Source organism: Temnothorax curvispinosus, unplaced genomic scaffold, assembly GCF_003070985.1.
Source record: "Temnothorax curvispinosus isolate PA1 unplaced genomic scaffold, ASM307098v1 QBEX01010444.1, whole genome shotgun sequence".
In the NCBI taxonomy this organism is placed as follows: domain Eukaryota; kingdom Metazoa; phylum Arthropoda; class Insecta; order Hymenoptera; family Formicidae; genus Temnothorax; species Temnothorax curvispinosus.
In genome coordinates, this window is record NW_020220224.1 from 675,909 (window position 1) to 689,691 (window position 13,783).

General features: G+C 36.9%; 3 protein-coding genes across 4 annotated transcripts in view; 2 read left to right on the forward strand and 1 right to left on the reverse strand.

Annotated features, from left to right (window-relative positions):
- LOC112460261 (39S ribosomal protein L2, mitochondrial) lies at positions 1-1,654 on the forward strand. Its single transcript, XM_025024868.1, has 2 exons — positions 1-246; positions 899-1,654. Exons 1-2 carry the CDS (start codon positions 18-20, stop codon positions 1,576-1,578), a joined length of 909 nt encoding a protein of 302 aa, XP_024880636.1. The 5' UTR covers positions 1-17; the 3' UTR covers positions 1,579-1,654.
- LOC112460260 (sideroflexin-1) lies at positions 1,650-8,078 on the reverse strand. 2 transcript variants are annotated; one of them, XR_003041425.1, is made up of 5 exons: positions 7,891-8,078; positions 7,291-7,467; positions 6,496-6,884; positions 5,848-6,177; positions 1,650-2,432 (listed from the first exon to the last, which is right to left on the reverse strand). XR_003041425.1 is itself a non-coding variant. In XM_025024867.1 (4 exons), the coding sequence occupies exons 1-4, from the start codon at positions 8,076-8,078 to the stop codon at positions 5,933-5,935; spliced, it is 999 nt and encodes a 332-aa protein (XP_024880635.1). In that variant the 3' UTR covers positions 1,650-5,932. The 2 variants fall into 2 exon arrangements, 1 of the variants encoding a protein (XP_024880635.1); XM_025024867.1 differs by having other exon boundaries at positions 1,650-6,177.
- The window catches only part of LOC112460259, a 26,036-nt gene continuing 16,780 nt past the window's right edge, over positions 4,528-13,783 (forward strand). Inside the window, exon 1 of the mRNA XM_025024864.1 lies at positions 4,528-5,624. The gene's annotated coding sequence lies outside the window, so the exon portion shown is untranslated. The remainder of the gene's footprint in view (positions 5,625-13,783) is intronic.

Below are 13,783 nucleotides of genomic sequence, written 5' to 3' on the forward strand. Positions count from 1 at the left end.
GTTCAATCTGATCCAAGATGTCTGCCGTGGCATTGACACGTCGCGTTTTTGGTCAACAAATATCTAATTTCGTCGGTTTAACGGTCTCGGTGTTGTCCCAGGCGCCAAGAAGGTACAAATGGAAACTCGTGAAGCTACCGGAACCGGGCACCGGCATAGCCTTCCGAAGAATCGTCCATTACAAGGACGAGTATACGGTGGAGCCTTTAGAAGTTACGAATCTAGCAGGCAGAGATCCTGTCACAGGTACGTGAGATAAAATCGTTATTCCAGTGTTATCTTCCTTTTTAGATTGTATATACGTAGTATCTTACTTTTACTAGTAGTTTTCTTTACAAATTAATGAGAATGAAACTTATTCAACCGAACGCTGTACATACATGTGCGTGATATGTGCGTTGCCGACGGCAACTTGCCGTGTATAGATCGTTACTCGTTAAAAGCAAGTGACCTCTGCTGATAGTGCTGAGTGCTGATATAAAGTAGAAAACTACTGGAAGATAATGCAGATAACTAACGTATCGACTTAGATTAGGCACAAGCACACGTTATTTCGTTGAGGAAGGTTTTTTTTCTATTACGGGCATATCGATATGTGTACACATATTTATACGATATAATTTTTATATCGTATAGTATTACGTATCGTATAGATATAATTTGTTTTATAAGATTTATAAATAAAATAGTCATTCGTATGATAGATAATCGCAACGTTAGAAAAGACCATTTTTGTGAATTAAAGTTAATTCAATCTTCATCTAATATCGATACCTTTAATCGAGATAAATATTTCCTTCAAAAATATGTGACTTGTGAATATTTTGTGCTGAAGCATCTTATTCAAAGTTAAATGTAACCGCTAGGAAAATAAATCGCTTTTGTGTTACTAAAACAGGTAGACTAGTAGCCAAGGGTATCGGGGGTGGCATAAAGCACAAGTTTCATTGGATCAAGTGGATCAGGGATGGACCGAAGGACCTTAATGAGCCGCCAAAGGAAGAGAAAGTCCTAGAGGTCTTTAAAGACGGTTGTAGAACGTCTTTTGTCGCGTTAGTCGGTACCGGTCGGGAACTCAAGTACATTTTAGCTACGGAGAACATGAAGCCGGGCGATATAATACGTACCCATCAGGGAATACCGCGTAATCCTGTGAGACCCTCGGAGGGAGACGCCTATCCTCTCGGTGCTTTACCCACGGGAACCCCTGTTCATTGCGTAGAGAAATATCCCGGACTGGGTGGGTTCCTCATCCACGGTGCCGGTACCGTCGGAACAATTGTGAAGCGAGACGGCGATCGCGTGGTAGTACAAATGCCCAGTAAGAAACTTTTTAGCTTGCACGAGGCGTGCATGGCTACGGTTGGTCGACTATCGAATATCGAGCACGATTCCACGCCAATTGGTAGCGCGGGAAAAAATCGGGAATTGGGAAATCGACCGAGGAGCGGTCTCTGGCAACGCAAAACTGGTAGATTCGGCCGTAAAATCAAACCGCCTCCTCGCGTACAACGCGTTGGCGATGAAAAATCGGCACCTCCCAATGTTCTTGTTTTGAATAGTTGTCACAATGCTTAAGCTATCCCACGGATAAATTGCGGTTGTAGATATATGCAGTGAAGGTTTATAATAAACGCTCGTTTCAAACATTCAACTTTGAAGTGTTTTATTGTCTTCGTTACCCTTTCTCATTTGACAAGAAAGAACATTTAGAGATCTCTTAAGTTTTTTAAAATGTTCGTCATACGTACGCAGGCCGCAAAAGAAGAGATATGTATGTATTTGTTTGGACGTATATAATTAATAATAAGAAACTCGTTTCGTAAGCAGGGTGTCTACTGTCTACTATCTAGAAAAACCTAAGAAATTTAAAAAATTCTCATTGCAGTAATTTGTTTTTATCTGAAAAGATTAGGATATTTCACTGGAATTTAAAACTTTTTATATGAAGATTTGAACGAAAAACACGAGGAAAATCAGGGAATTTTTAGTAAACTTTTTTTTCAGGATTTGAATAGACACCCTGATACGATAGTTTTTGTAAATCTCCATCTCACAACCATATGAACGTCGATTATTTATGGAGATACATACTAATATATTATAATATATTAATTCATTTAATATACCTTTATATTATCTTTAATGTTTTAATTTTTTTTGTAATAAATGGAAAATAATATTCAATAAAGATATTTCATGATTAAGAAATTTAGAACATTTTACCGCTACATTAAACATTGTAAATAAAAATTTCAACATCGTGTTTAATAATTGTTGGACTGTTCGTGATTCTTTTATATCTCATTTCTCTTATACTATATTTACGTTTTGTAATGTAATTTGATAAATCCATTTCGACATTGAAATAAGAAAATAACTTACCGGCCGATGCGCAACAGCGGAGTTATAACTTGTAACCCTGCGTTGATCTATAACATAGAAATATTTTTACATTAAAGCAGGGTTAGATATCCAAGATAATCAACGCTTGAAATAAATAATTATATCGTGCCGGCAACCGGCTGCGTACTTCCGTATTAATTCGTTCCGCGAGTAAATTAATCCGCGAATCGTACAAGTAATATTACGACCGTGCGAATAAGAGAGAGACGTGACGTTCGCGATGTAATATGCGGAAATCGGAGATCGAACTCCGAAATTGCGAAACTGCGCCGGAGTTAAACCTTGAACGGAGTTAAAAGCTGGCGCTAGACTCGAATGAGATGAATTTCATCTCTTTGATTTCGTGAAGAAAACCGCTCCGCTGGCGAATCGGCGCGAATGGCGAACCGTGAATCGCGCATAGTCTAGCGCCAGCTTATAAATGAGTATCACGTAATAGGTGAATCGAGTCGCGTTTGAGAAATTGAATCCGTTACAGGATTGACAAGATAGCAAAATAATAAACAAATAATTACTCACCCCACGGTTGCTCCGCTGTCGCCCGATGCCTCCCAGGCCCCCTCCTCCTCTCCTCGGTCCTCCTTCGTTGTCGCATCTCCGTTGGCGTGCACTCACTCACTCACTCACGACGTTCACGATTTTCACGAAAATCCACGATATCGTCGTTTATGATCGCGCGACACTTTCGACACTTTGTACGGCACTCCCGGTATTAATCTCGCGACGCGGCGCGTACTTAATTACACGATGACGGAAGAATTACGAACGGAGCTGTATGATAATGTGATCCGCTTGACGCCCGTGACGCTTCACGTCTCGCAACCCGCAGGTAGACGCTAATATGGCGGAGAGAATTTTGTAAGTCGCGCGGCCAACTTCAACTCGTCAGGCGTAACTGTCCGAAACTGCCCGAACTGTCGCGAGGACGTTACGCTTGCTGCTTGTGACGCGATTTTGGTTAACCGCAATTAAATCAATGATTTATAAACACGATGTCTACCCTCCACGATATCCAAATATCACACGAGGTGTATCAAACGACGCGATGACGTTAACAGAGACTGTGATTAAACACGTCGAGGAGTTACTCGATTTATGACCTCGTCAGTCGGCAGACCAGCACGATTTTGTCGTGCGCTACGTAATTACGCTGCACGCTGGTTCACCGAGGCCATTAGGGTCCACTCGTATCTGTGTTCCGAAAACTTTATTCTGAGTTCATTCTGAAGCCGCGCGAGAGGCGAGTCAAGTTGACGGTTGAGAGAAGCGAGACCGCAATCACCCGAAGAAATATAATCGAAAGTCACTATTATCGAATGCGATATACCTCGGTAGTCGGTATCCGTATAAATTCCGCGAAGCATATTGTATTAAGGCTGGTTCTACAATTAGTCGTATGTCGCGCAGCCGATGGTTCAATCGTCCAATGAGAGGATTTCTTTTTAGAAAACGAATTTTTCTTATTGGACCATCGGTTCCGTTCCGACATTGATCGACTTTGACGTACGATTGATCGTAGAAACGGCCTAAAATTAGCATTCGATATATCACAGTTTTTTGTAATCTGAACAATCCACCCTGAGAGACCATTCGTACTTATATTATTCCGCGATGCGATCCGAGAGCAACGTCGAAACGGGCCGCGGGCTGCGGGCCCGCGGTAACATGGAGCAGTAGGGATAGAGCGGGATAGGCTGACTACGCACACGCAGGAACGCGCATCGTGTGTAATCACCGTACCCCCACTCTATCCCCACTACTCATGTTACCGCGGCGTTCGAGGCGCCCGCAGCCGGCGCGGCCGTGGCTCGTAACTCGTTGTGACGTCGTTGCTCCCGCGCTCCCGCTCCCGTATCGTATCGCGGAATAAATACATGAATCGCCGGGTCGGATTGTTTAGATTGTGAAAAACTGTGATATATCGAGTGTACATTTAATGTGCTACGCGGAATTTATACGGATACCGAGATTCAATTACATTCTTTCGAATAATCGGTTTCGCTTTTCTCAACCGTCGCGTCGACTTGACTCGCGTCTCGCGTCGTGTCGCACGGCTTCAGAATGAAGTTGCCGTCGTTTTTGGAACACAGATAAAGGATACGAGTGGCTCTTAAAATCTTAACTCGAGTAACTCCGCGACGTGTTTAATCACAGTCTCTGTTAACGTCGCGTCGTTTAACCTCGTGTGATATTTGGATATCGTGGAGGACAGACATCGTGTTCATAAATCGATGATTTAATTGCGGTTAACTAAAATCGCTTTACAAGTGACAAGTGTAACGTCCTCGCGACAGTTGCTGCTGGCGAGTTGAAGTTGGCCGCGCGATTAACTGGATTAACGAAATTCTCTCCGCCGCGCCGTGTCTACCTGCGGGGACTGCGAGACGTGAAGCGTCACGAGCGTCAAGTGAATCGTATTATCGTACAGTTTCGTTCGTAATTGTTCCATCGCCGTGTAACAAAGTACGTGCCGCGTCGCGAGATTAATACCGGTGTAGTGTCGAAAGTGTCAAAAGTATCGCGCGATCATGAGCGTCGATATCGTCGATTTTCGTGAAAATCGTGAACGTCGTGAGTGAGTGAGTGAGTGAGTGAGTGCACGTCAACGGAGATGCGACAACGAAGGAGGACCGAGGAGAGGAGGAGGGGGCCTGGGAGGCATCGGGCGACAGCGGAGCAACCGTGGGGTGAGTAATTATTTGTTTATTATTTTGCTATCCTGTCAGTCCTGTGGCGGATTCCGTTTCTCAAACGCGACTTGATTATATTACGTGATACTCGTTATTCGTTCGAGGTTTAACTCTGGCGCAATTTCGCAATTTCGGAGTTCGATCTCCGATCTCCGCATATGACGTCGCGAACGTCGCGTCTCTCTCTCTCTCTTATTGGCACGGTCGTAATATTACTTGCGCACGATTCGCGGATTTCCGCGGATTAATTATGCGAATTAGTTAATGTGGAAGTATGCAACTGCTTACGGCCGCGGCGCCGCGCCGGCGCCGCGGCGACCGCGATTGCTTCTTGCATTAGAATTTGGATGATATATTGAATATCTATTAAATAAAATAATGTTTTAACAGTTTAACGGGCGCGATATAATCATTTATTTCAAGCGTCGATTATCTTGGATATCTAACCCTGCTTTAATGTAAAAATATTTCTCTGTTACAGATCAACGCAGGGTCACAACTTATAACTCCGCTGTTGCGCATCGGCCGGTAAGTTATTTTTATATTTTTATAATTTATAATCCCCTGCCGATTTTTTATTACACAAAGCTACGCGCACTCAGTGATAGCGATACTTGAATAGGACCGCGTCTCGTCTGTCTCACTGTCTGCGCTAAGTACCAACAAGAACGAATCGCTTACGCAATCGTTGGAAGTCCGCGATAATAATATGTGCTTTCGAGTATTGTGTTTGGAAATGTCTCGTGTATACCTGAGTTTCAAGAATAGGCCATGTTCTCGGATCGGTAAAAATATGCGGGTAAAAATATGCCGCACGATGGTCTGCTCTATATCGTTTAAAGGCCCTTATTGTAGTACACAGTTTCCAGACCGGCATCGTGTGATCGTATTTGCTCTCGTATGTCGGGTTCCAGTTGATTTATCGAGATAGGAACGCGTTGAGCGAAAAGTGCGCAGCAAAGCGGCGTTGCGAAAGTGAGACACACTCCGCAAATTAAAACTTGAATTGGTCCAGCAGCCCATTTCGCATTACGCAATAGCTGCCTTCGATCTAGGTAATTCATTACTATCGGCGCCAGTACTGCAACAATGAAATAAAATAAAATAAAACCATTTTTAAATATATCTTCATAAATGATGTTTACACCGAGCTTAATTGATTGTTTTAAAAGAGATGAAATTTATTTAGAACAAATTTAGAATTACAAATTTAGTATTATTTAAATAGTTAATATAATAATAATATAGTTATTTATGCAACTTTTTTTAATGAATAGTATGCCGCATATCGTGATATGACTATAAAAAAAACTTTATTTCATTAAAGTCAGCGTAATCGACTCTCAGTGTCAAATTCATTAAGAGACTTGATTAATGAAATAAGTGTAATGAAACCTACCCATGCTCGGAGAGGCCATAAGTATTCGCGATAACGTTACAGTCGCGATCGCCTGTTTAGCCGCCCGTTTACTGTGCCCGACTTTCGTGCCGTCCTCGGTTTGTAATTCAATACCATTTTGAAGTTCGGTGACCCTCATGAGAGGGATGTTCACACAATTAGCTGCGGCAACTGCCGCCAATGGCACTAATCGGCCTGCCAGTGGTGGTCCACGTTGAGCGAGACGGTTCAGGGTCAGCGCCGTTATCACCGCGCCTCCTGTAGCGCCGATGTAACTCTGCGCCAACGTTTCCGTTGGAATCGGACTCGAACCGCTACGGTTCGTGTAATTCACTATGGCGTTGAACGACTGATTGACCCATTGCCAGAAAATTACAGCCGGCGTTGATCTAAGAGATTTATAAATAATGCATCGCGATATAATCGCGGACTTCTAACAACTATTACGGAGACAATAATCAGCAATCTTTTCAACGACTTCTTAAATGTCATTAATTTTCTAAACTGGTTTCTTGCAACGTTTCAATTATTCTAAACGTTTACTCGAGATTGAGGAGATAATCGAGGAGATAATCGTGATAATTGAGAAATAATTTAAGTAATCTTTTTTTATCTACTTTTGTTCAAAATTTTGACCCCGTTTCGAAAAATGTAAAAGCCAATTATCGAAATATTACTGTAAGACTAATAATATTTAAGATATCTTATAAAGCATTGAAAGTCATAGTATTTGTGAGTGTTCTTATCGTTACGTTATCGTTAAGTTTTTGTGTGTCAACAATTTCAATTACGTACTTGTAAAATGTCATCATACAGCCGGTTATCATCATATTCATGGGAACTTGCGCGCTCATACGCCCTATTAGCAGCATTTTCTCGCCGGTATCAGGGTGGTAGGCACTGTCGTATAGATATTTGCATCTCCATAATTCGTATTCAGTGATTCCTTGTTTTTCCAAGGCCTCGCCCTGTCTGCGACGACATCAAAGTTGTATAATTGTATACGGATTATTATTTCATACTTATACAAATAAATAAAAAAAAATACACAGGTCACATTAACATACAAGTAGAAAAGATAATTTAGAAGAGATAAGGATTTAGAAAACGTAAAAAATATATAATAAAGATAATTACGGCGTGTGTTAGACAATTGTTTGTTGCAATCTTTTCTTCGATAAAGTTAACGCGTGATAAGTAAATCAGTAGTAATCGGAAATTACTCCAACTCAAGACGTAAACAAATGTGTAACAGAATGTGGTAACATTTATATACATATAATGCTAACACATACAACTCTTTATGTATGTATGATGGATATATATCGTCACCGTGTTGATTACGTATTCCAACTGCGAGAAAGGAAAAGAAATACTAATTATAGCGACGACTACCTGTATTTCGTGACGACATCACGCGCGTGCTCAAGCTGTTGACTCGTGGCGAAGACATTGAGCGGATTCGTTACTGTCAGGAAGTGCAATGCCCTTCCTCGGTAAGTGCTCTGATCCCAGTATGGTTTATCAATGTCTATCTCTTTCGGCGCGCTATCTTGTGCTCTTATTTTCTTTCTTCCCGACATTTCTTGGGATGTTCCTTCTAACGACCTTCAGTCCTGTACCTTCTCTTCTTCACCACGTTCACGTGCTCTTCCCCACTTCACCGTCGCAACACCGTGACAGCGAATCGTCGTCGCCTTTTCGTTGCACCTACACACCTGCTGGGAGTCTGTCAGCCTTTAGAGAAACGGCATACGTGATGTAGCTCACGACCGTTCACAAGACAGGCTGATCACCCAGCTCCCAGCCGACTGACTCGCTCCAGAGTCCAGCCACTGATTCTCCTCTCTCTCTCTCTCTCTACCACGCTCCGCTTCCACACGCACAGCGCCGTTTTGTCCTTCTCTCCCCTTCCCTTTTTCGATCCATCGACTATATCGTTGGTGGCTTTGCCTTTGCCGACTCTCATCGATAAGGCTTGGTGCGTGCGCACAAACCGTCCAGCAGTATCTGCGTTTGGCGGATTTACCACGAGATGGTGGCACACAGAAAGATTCTTCGTGTAAAATGATAAAAATTTATCAATAATAACTGAAGATATTAATATTGGTTAATTAGTAAGCGATATTTACACAGGTCAAGTTCACGACTTAGTATCTTATTATTTAACCGTAATTGCCAATTCTCGAATAGCTATAATAGAAATATTTATTAGTGGTCCATAATATTCATTGATTATGAAAAGAGAATGCAAGCAAAATAATGTATGTCTAATATTTCTGATTTACAAATATAACACTTATAAGTTGGCAAGCATTTATATATAATAAAATGTTAACTTTTTTATAATGAAAATATAATTTCTCTACATTTTGGATAGAATTTATTTATATGAACTTATAATTTTATTACATACCACATGCGCATACATCTATCGATATTTTTTATAAATATTATTACAAGATTATAACATTTTTATTTTCTCAAGTGGGTATCGCACAGATGAATGAGCATTGTTATAGTGTGATTAAATTTTCTATTCGATGTGCTTAAATTTTTAAATTGCGCATCTGATTGCCAAATGAGTTTTTATGGGACAGAAGACTCACTTTTAAGGTGATAATATCGCTATAAGTGACCTTGCTAATTCGCATGGTTGTGATAATAAAGAAACTTTTTACTGCTGGGCATTTTTTTACAATAATAGGATCACGTTTTTATTAAATATATGAATATTTTGTACATTATAAGACTATATTAACGTTCCTTTCTTCTAATTTATTCGGCCATATAACATAAATAATTAATAAAATCAACTTTATAACGTTTTATAAGTGCGTAGCATAATAGTAATAATAATAATAATAGTATATAATAATTCGTTTAATAAGGATAATTTTTCTTTTTTTATGAGTATCTTTTATAAGCATTTTACATCAGAGCATCTTACATCTGGCGCATAATCTTTTAATGATTATAAAAGATAGTGATTATCTAATTATATAATAATTATATAAGATTGATGACATCTAATCTAAATGAAACTTATATCAATAACTTGACAAATAACACATTATAAATGAGAGATTAAAACAAATTTGCTTTTCTTTCTATTTACTTTTTAAAATTATCAGAGTTTTTAAAAAGATATGTTTGTATGTAAAAATCTATATATATAATGTTAATATGATATTCTATTTTATTTGCTTTCTCTTTTCATAATAAATGAATATTATGGACCAGTAATAAATATTTCTATTATACACTGAGAAAAAATGTTCTGGATTTTAATATTAATATTAATTTATACATACAACTGTGACTTTATTTATTAAAATAAAGAAACATTTTCTTTTTATTAGTATATTTTTTTCTCGGTGAATATACACATATACTAATAAAAACGAAAATTTTCTTCATTTTAGTAAATAGAGTCACAGTTGTATGCGAACTAATATTTACTAAAATTCAGAACATTTTTTTTTAGTGTAGTTATTCGAGAATTACTATATACTATATATGTAAATATCTGACACCAATTTAGAAACCAATATTTTGCATTGAAGAACAAGAAGGAAGAATCTATGTCGAGTCTGATTAACAATAAAATGAATAAAGCATAGAAAGATCAAATGTACAATGTGTTGTAATCTTTTAAATTATATAGAATTATATCCCACTATTATTATACAAATTTGGTATTGATACGATAGAGCTACGTTTCTTCAGTTATTAGCAAGAGTACTGTGTCAATCGCTGAGGTCAAACGCTAAATTGACTTTATATTATTATTTGTTTGGCATAATTTTGACGCTATACGTTTCAGCGAATACGCGATCATTCACCGAGCTTTCTAAACCACTTATTAAGTATTATATGACTTGATATAATTTTAATGGCGCAATTTAAGTTTATTATCCTTCTGTCTTTAGTTTAATTATTTGATATGTTTATCGATTTCTGTTTGTTTTAATTTAGAATATCCCGGAACTATCTGCGCGCAACTGTGGCACAATAATTGTGAGCCAATATAAATTTTAGTCAAGCATGCTATATGTATTGATTAAACTGGGATTTTTTGTTGAAATTTTTGGTACAATGCAGTAACAATGCAGTTTTTAACGTCGATACTTTATTAGCGTCATCTTATAATTAAAAAATAACTTATTTCTGTACAAAAAAATAGGTCAGATGATTGCGTGCGATGTTTTATTTTTTAGTGAATCGATTTCTGCGAAATAGATTGTGCCGCTGAACCATATAATCCTATCAGCGCTAATTAAATGCGGTGACCGCAATCAAATCGCAATTTCAATGGCCGAAATGCCAAAAAAACTTCTCACAAAATCAACGCGTTTTATATTTGAAATAAAAAATACATATATAAGTTTTACAATTTATATTTAAATTATCGATATTGTTAATGCAAACCAGAATAATTTTTATCTAATTTTTATGATCAATTTTAATTGAAGTGTCCATGTGTGAAATACACGTATCAAAGCATGTCATCTAATCGTGCCTAACCCGCATTCCAGACTAGAAGACGAATCTACTATATTTCCTCATAAGAAAATATAATTTAATGTCTGCAGGGCTCTAATTAATCCGATGTATGTATGCCACATGCCTCTTCACTGTGGAATAGAATGCAAAACCACTGTGCACCAATATTTTATGAGGAGCATAAATATTAATAAAATATACATCCCTGATTAGATGGTTGTGTGCCAACGTATCTGAGATAATAAATAATCAATTTGTCATAAAATTACCCTACATGCTTAATTTATTATATTCTATAGTGGTTTGTTAGAGCAGAATTTATTCTTGCGCCATTAACAAGAAACCCAGGAAAATACTTGCCGAAAGAAATAATATTGATGTATTAATGCAATAACTGACCGGGTGATAATTTGCAAAACGTTTAGTTAGCACCGAGTAAATTGTCTTCAGATACAACTATTCCACTAATGCTTATTTTCTCTTTGTGTCACGTTTAATACCAGGATGATAATAACAGAAATGTACTACTAGCCTACTTACATGTTTGAGTATGGAACCGGGACTGAAAATGAAAGGTGCGAAGAGGGAACGGAAATATGAAAGAATGGGTGAAAGAAATATATAGAATGGAAGATTGTGGAAGATTGCAGAAGTACATAGTCATTGAAGTACATATATTGTCAAGATGTATTTATTTGTAGACGCACGCACGTCACGCTATTCTCAATCTTCAGATAAGTATCTCATCTCATGCGAAACGTAACAGATTTTCCTACGTGTACAGTCTATTGAAGATTCAACATTGGGTTGAAATACTACTGATGAGAATATTTTCAACACATTGTATACAGATATCTGTGTAATCAAAGTCACAATACTGTTAAAATTTTATAGCATATAGTTCAATTGGTCTTAACTTTTGGTAAATTGTATTAAGGCATGGCATAAGAGCATACTACATATGAAAATAATTATTATTTATAACATAAAACATTATAATAATTATAATATAGTATACCTGAAAAAATGTGAATTATTTATATAAACTAGTATGAACGATTAATTTTTATTTTGTCTCTTTCGATTTCTATTTTTATTTTTTTTTATTTTTGTACTAATAATCACGTTTAGATTATTGACATCAATATCTGTCTGACTTCTCATATTATTACTTTATCTGTTGTCGAGGATAATTGTTATTTTCTATGTGATCGTTGACAGCGGTTTGCTCCATTTGATGATGTATGATCTTAGAATGATAATATCAGACAGAGTACAATAATACGTAATATCCTTCTCTTTCCAACCAAATATAGCTTTATGAATGTGCAATTTTATTGGTAATTATAAACTAGGTGTGGTACTATGTGGTGCTCTATATCTATGTTCCCTGTTAGAAATTCAATAGCTTAGACTTGAAAAAAAAGTTATTACGATGATTATTTCTCTTTCTACTACAACAATCATTCCACTGTGTTATATTTACGGTTTTAGTTGCCTCATCTTAAATACTATGAACATCGATACACGCAGCGAACATGAATTTCGCGCTCTTTACGAGGAAGAATTTCTAAGCGACTGCAATTATGTCTCTTTTTATATTGACGTATTGCGTCTGAAGATATTTTCTATGACAGTGGCATAGTTTCTATTTTAATAATTTCATGCGATACCAGATGCTAAAACGCGGACAATTCCAATTATTTTATTACGAATATTGATAAACAGATCTAGTTTGACCAGATATTATGAAATTAATATTTACGCTATTTGTGTCATATAAAAAATCGTAATAAACACGATATTAAAGTTGGCGAGTTTAATATTATATGTGACACTTTATTCTATATCTTTTAAAGTTATATTGCACGCACGAGACGTTGTTCTGAAGCAAATTAAAAGATTTGATTGTTGAGCGATCTAATCTTTTAATTTAATCTTTGAATTGATTTCATCAGTGATGATAGTTGTGGAATGGCGATTGATCGTATAAGCGTAAATCGAAAGTATAAATGTAAGTATAAATGACTTTCTTTCCATGTTTATAAGAGTTTGATGGAAGATGAATATAGACGTCAACTCTTATAATTAGTCTGTTTATTTATAGAGGATATATCTTCCAGAGTAAATAATTTCAAAAACGATATAAAGAATTTATATTATATAATATTATTTCTCCACGTATTTTATTTATATTGTGTTTATTTTATTAATAATTAATTTTATTTAATTTATAAGGTAAAGAGAAAACAGTGTTCAAAATGTGTGTTTATTTGGGGAGATTTATTTTTCGAAATATATGTAATAACATATTAGAAAATGAACCTATTAAACCTATTTCTAACTATTAATGTGGTGCTATTCATTTTTTTATTCAATCGTGGGAACTCAGACAAAATGATGCGCATCTTTTGTTTATGATGTGCGTGATTGCTGTGCGACAATTTGCGGTTTATGATCTCGCAATGTTGATGACAGTCAAAGACCTTAATCGATGCTCTTCGGGGTTAATTTGAGACATTTCTCCAGTCACGAACTAGCCACTGTAGGTTACACCAAATACGTCTTTATGTGAATTGCTGAGTTGAATGTGAATTAATAATATTCATTCGAAACGATGTGTGACACAGTATGAATAGATATCAGTTATATTTGCAACGTACAACTACTCTGTCTGATATAAAATATGGAAGGGTTCTTTGTCACGAAATAATTTGTTTTATAAAAATAATTTTTTTGCGAAAATATGTAAAAGCGGTTTTATATTTACAAATATTTTGTT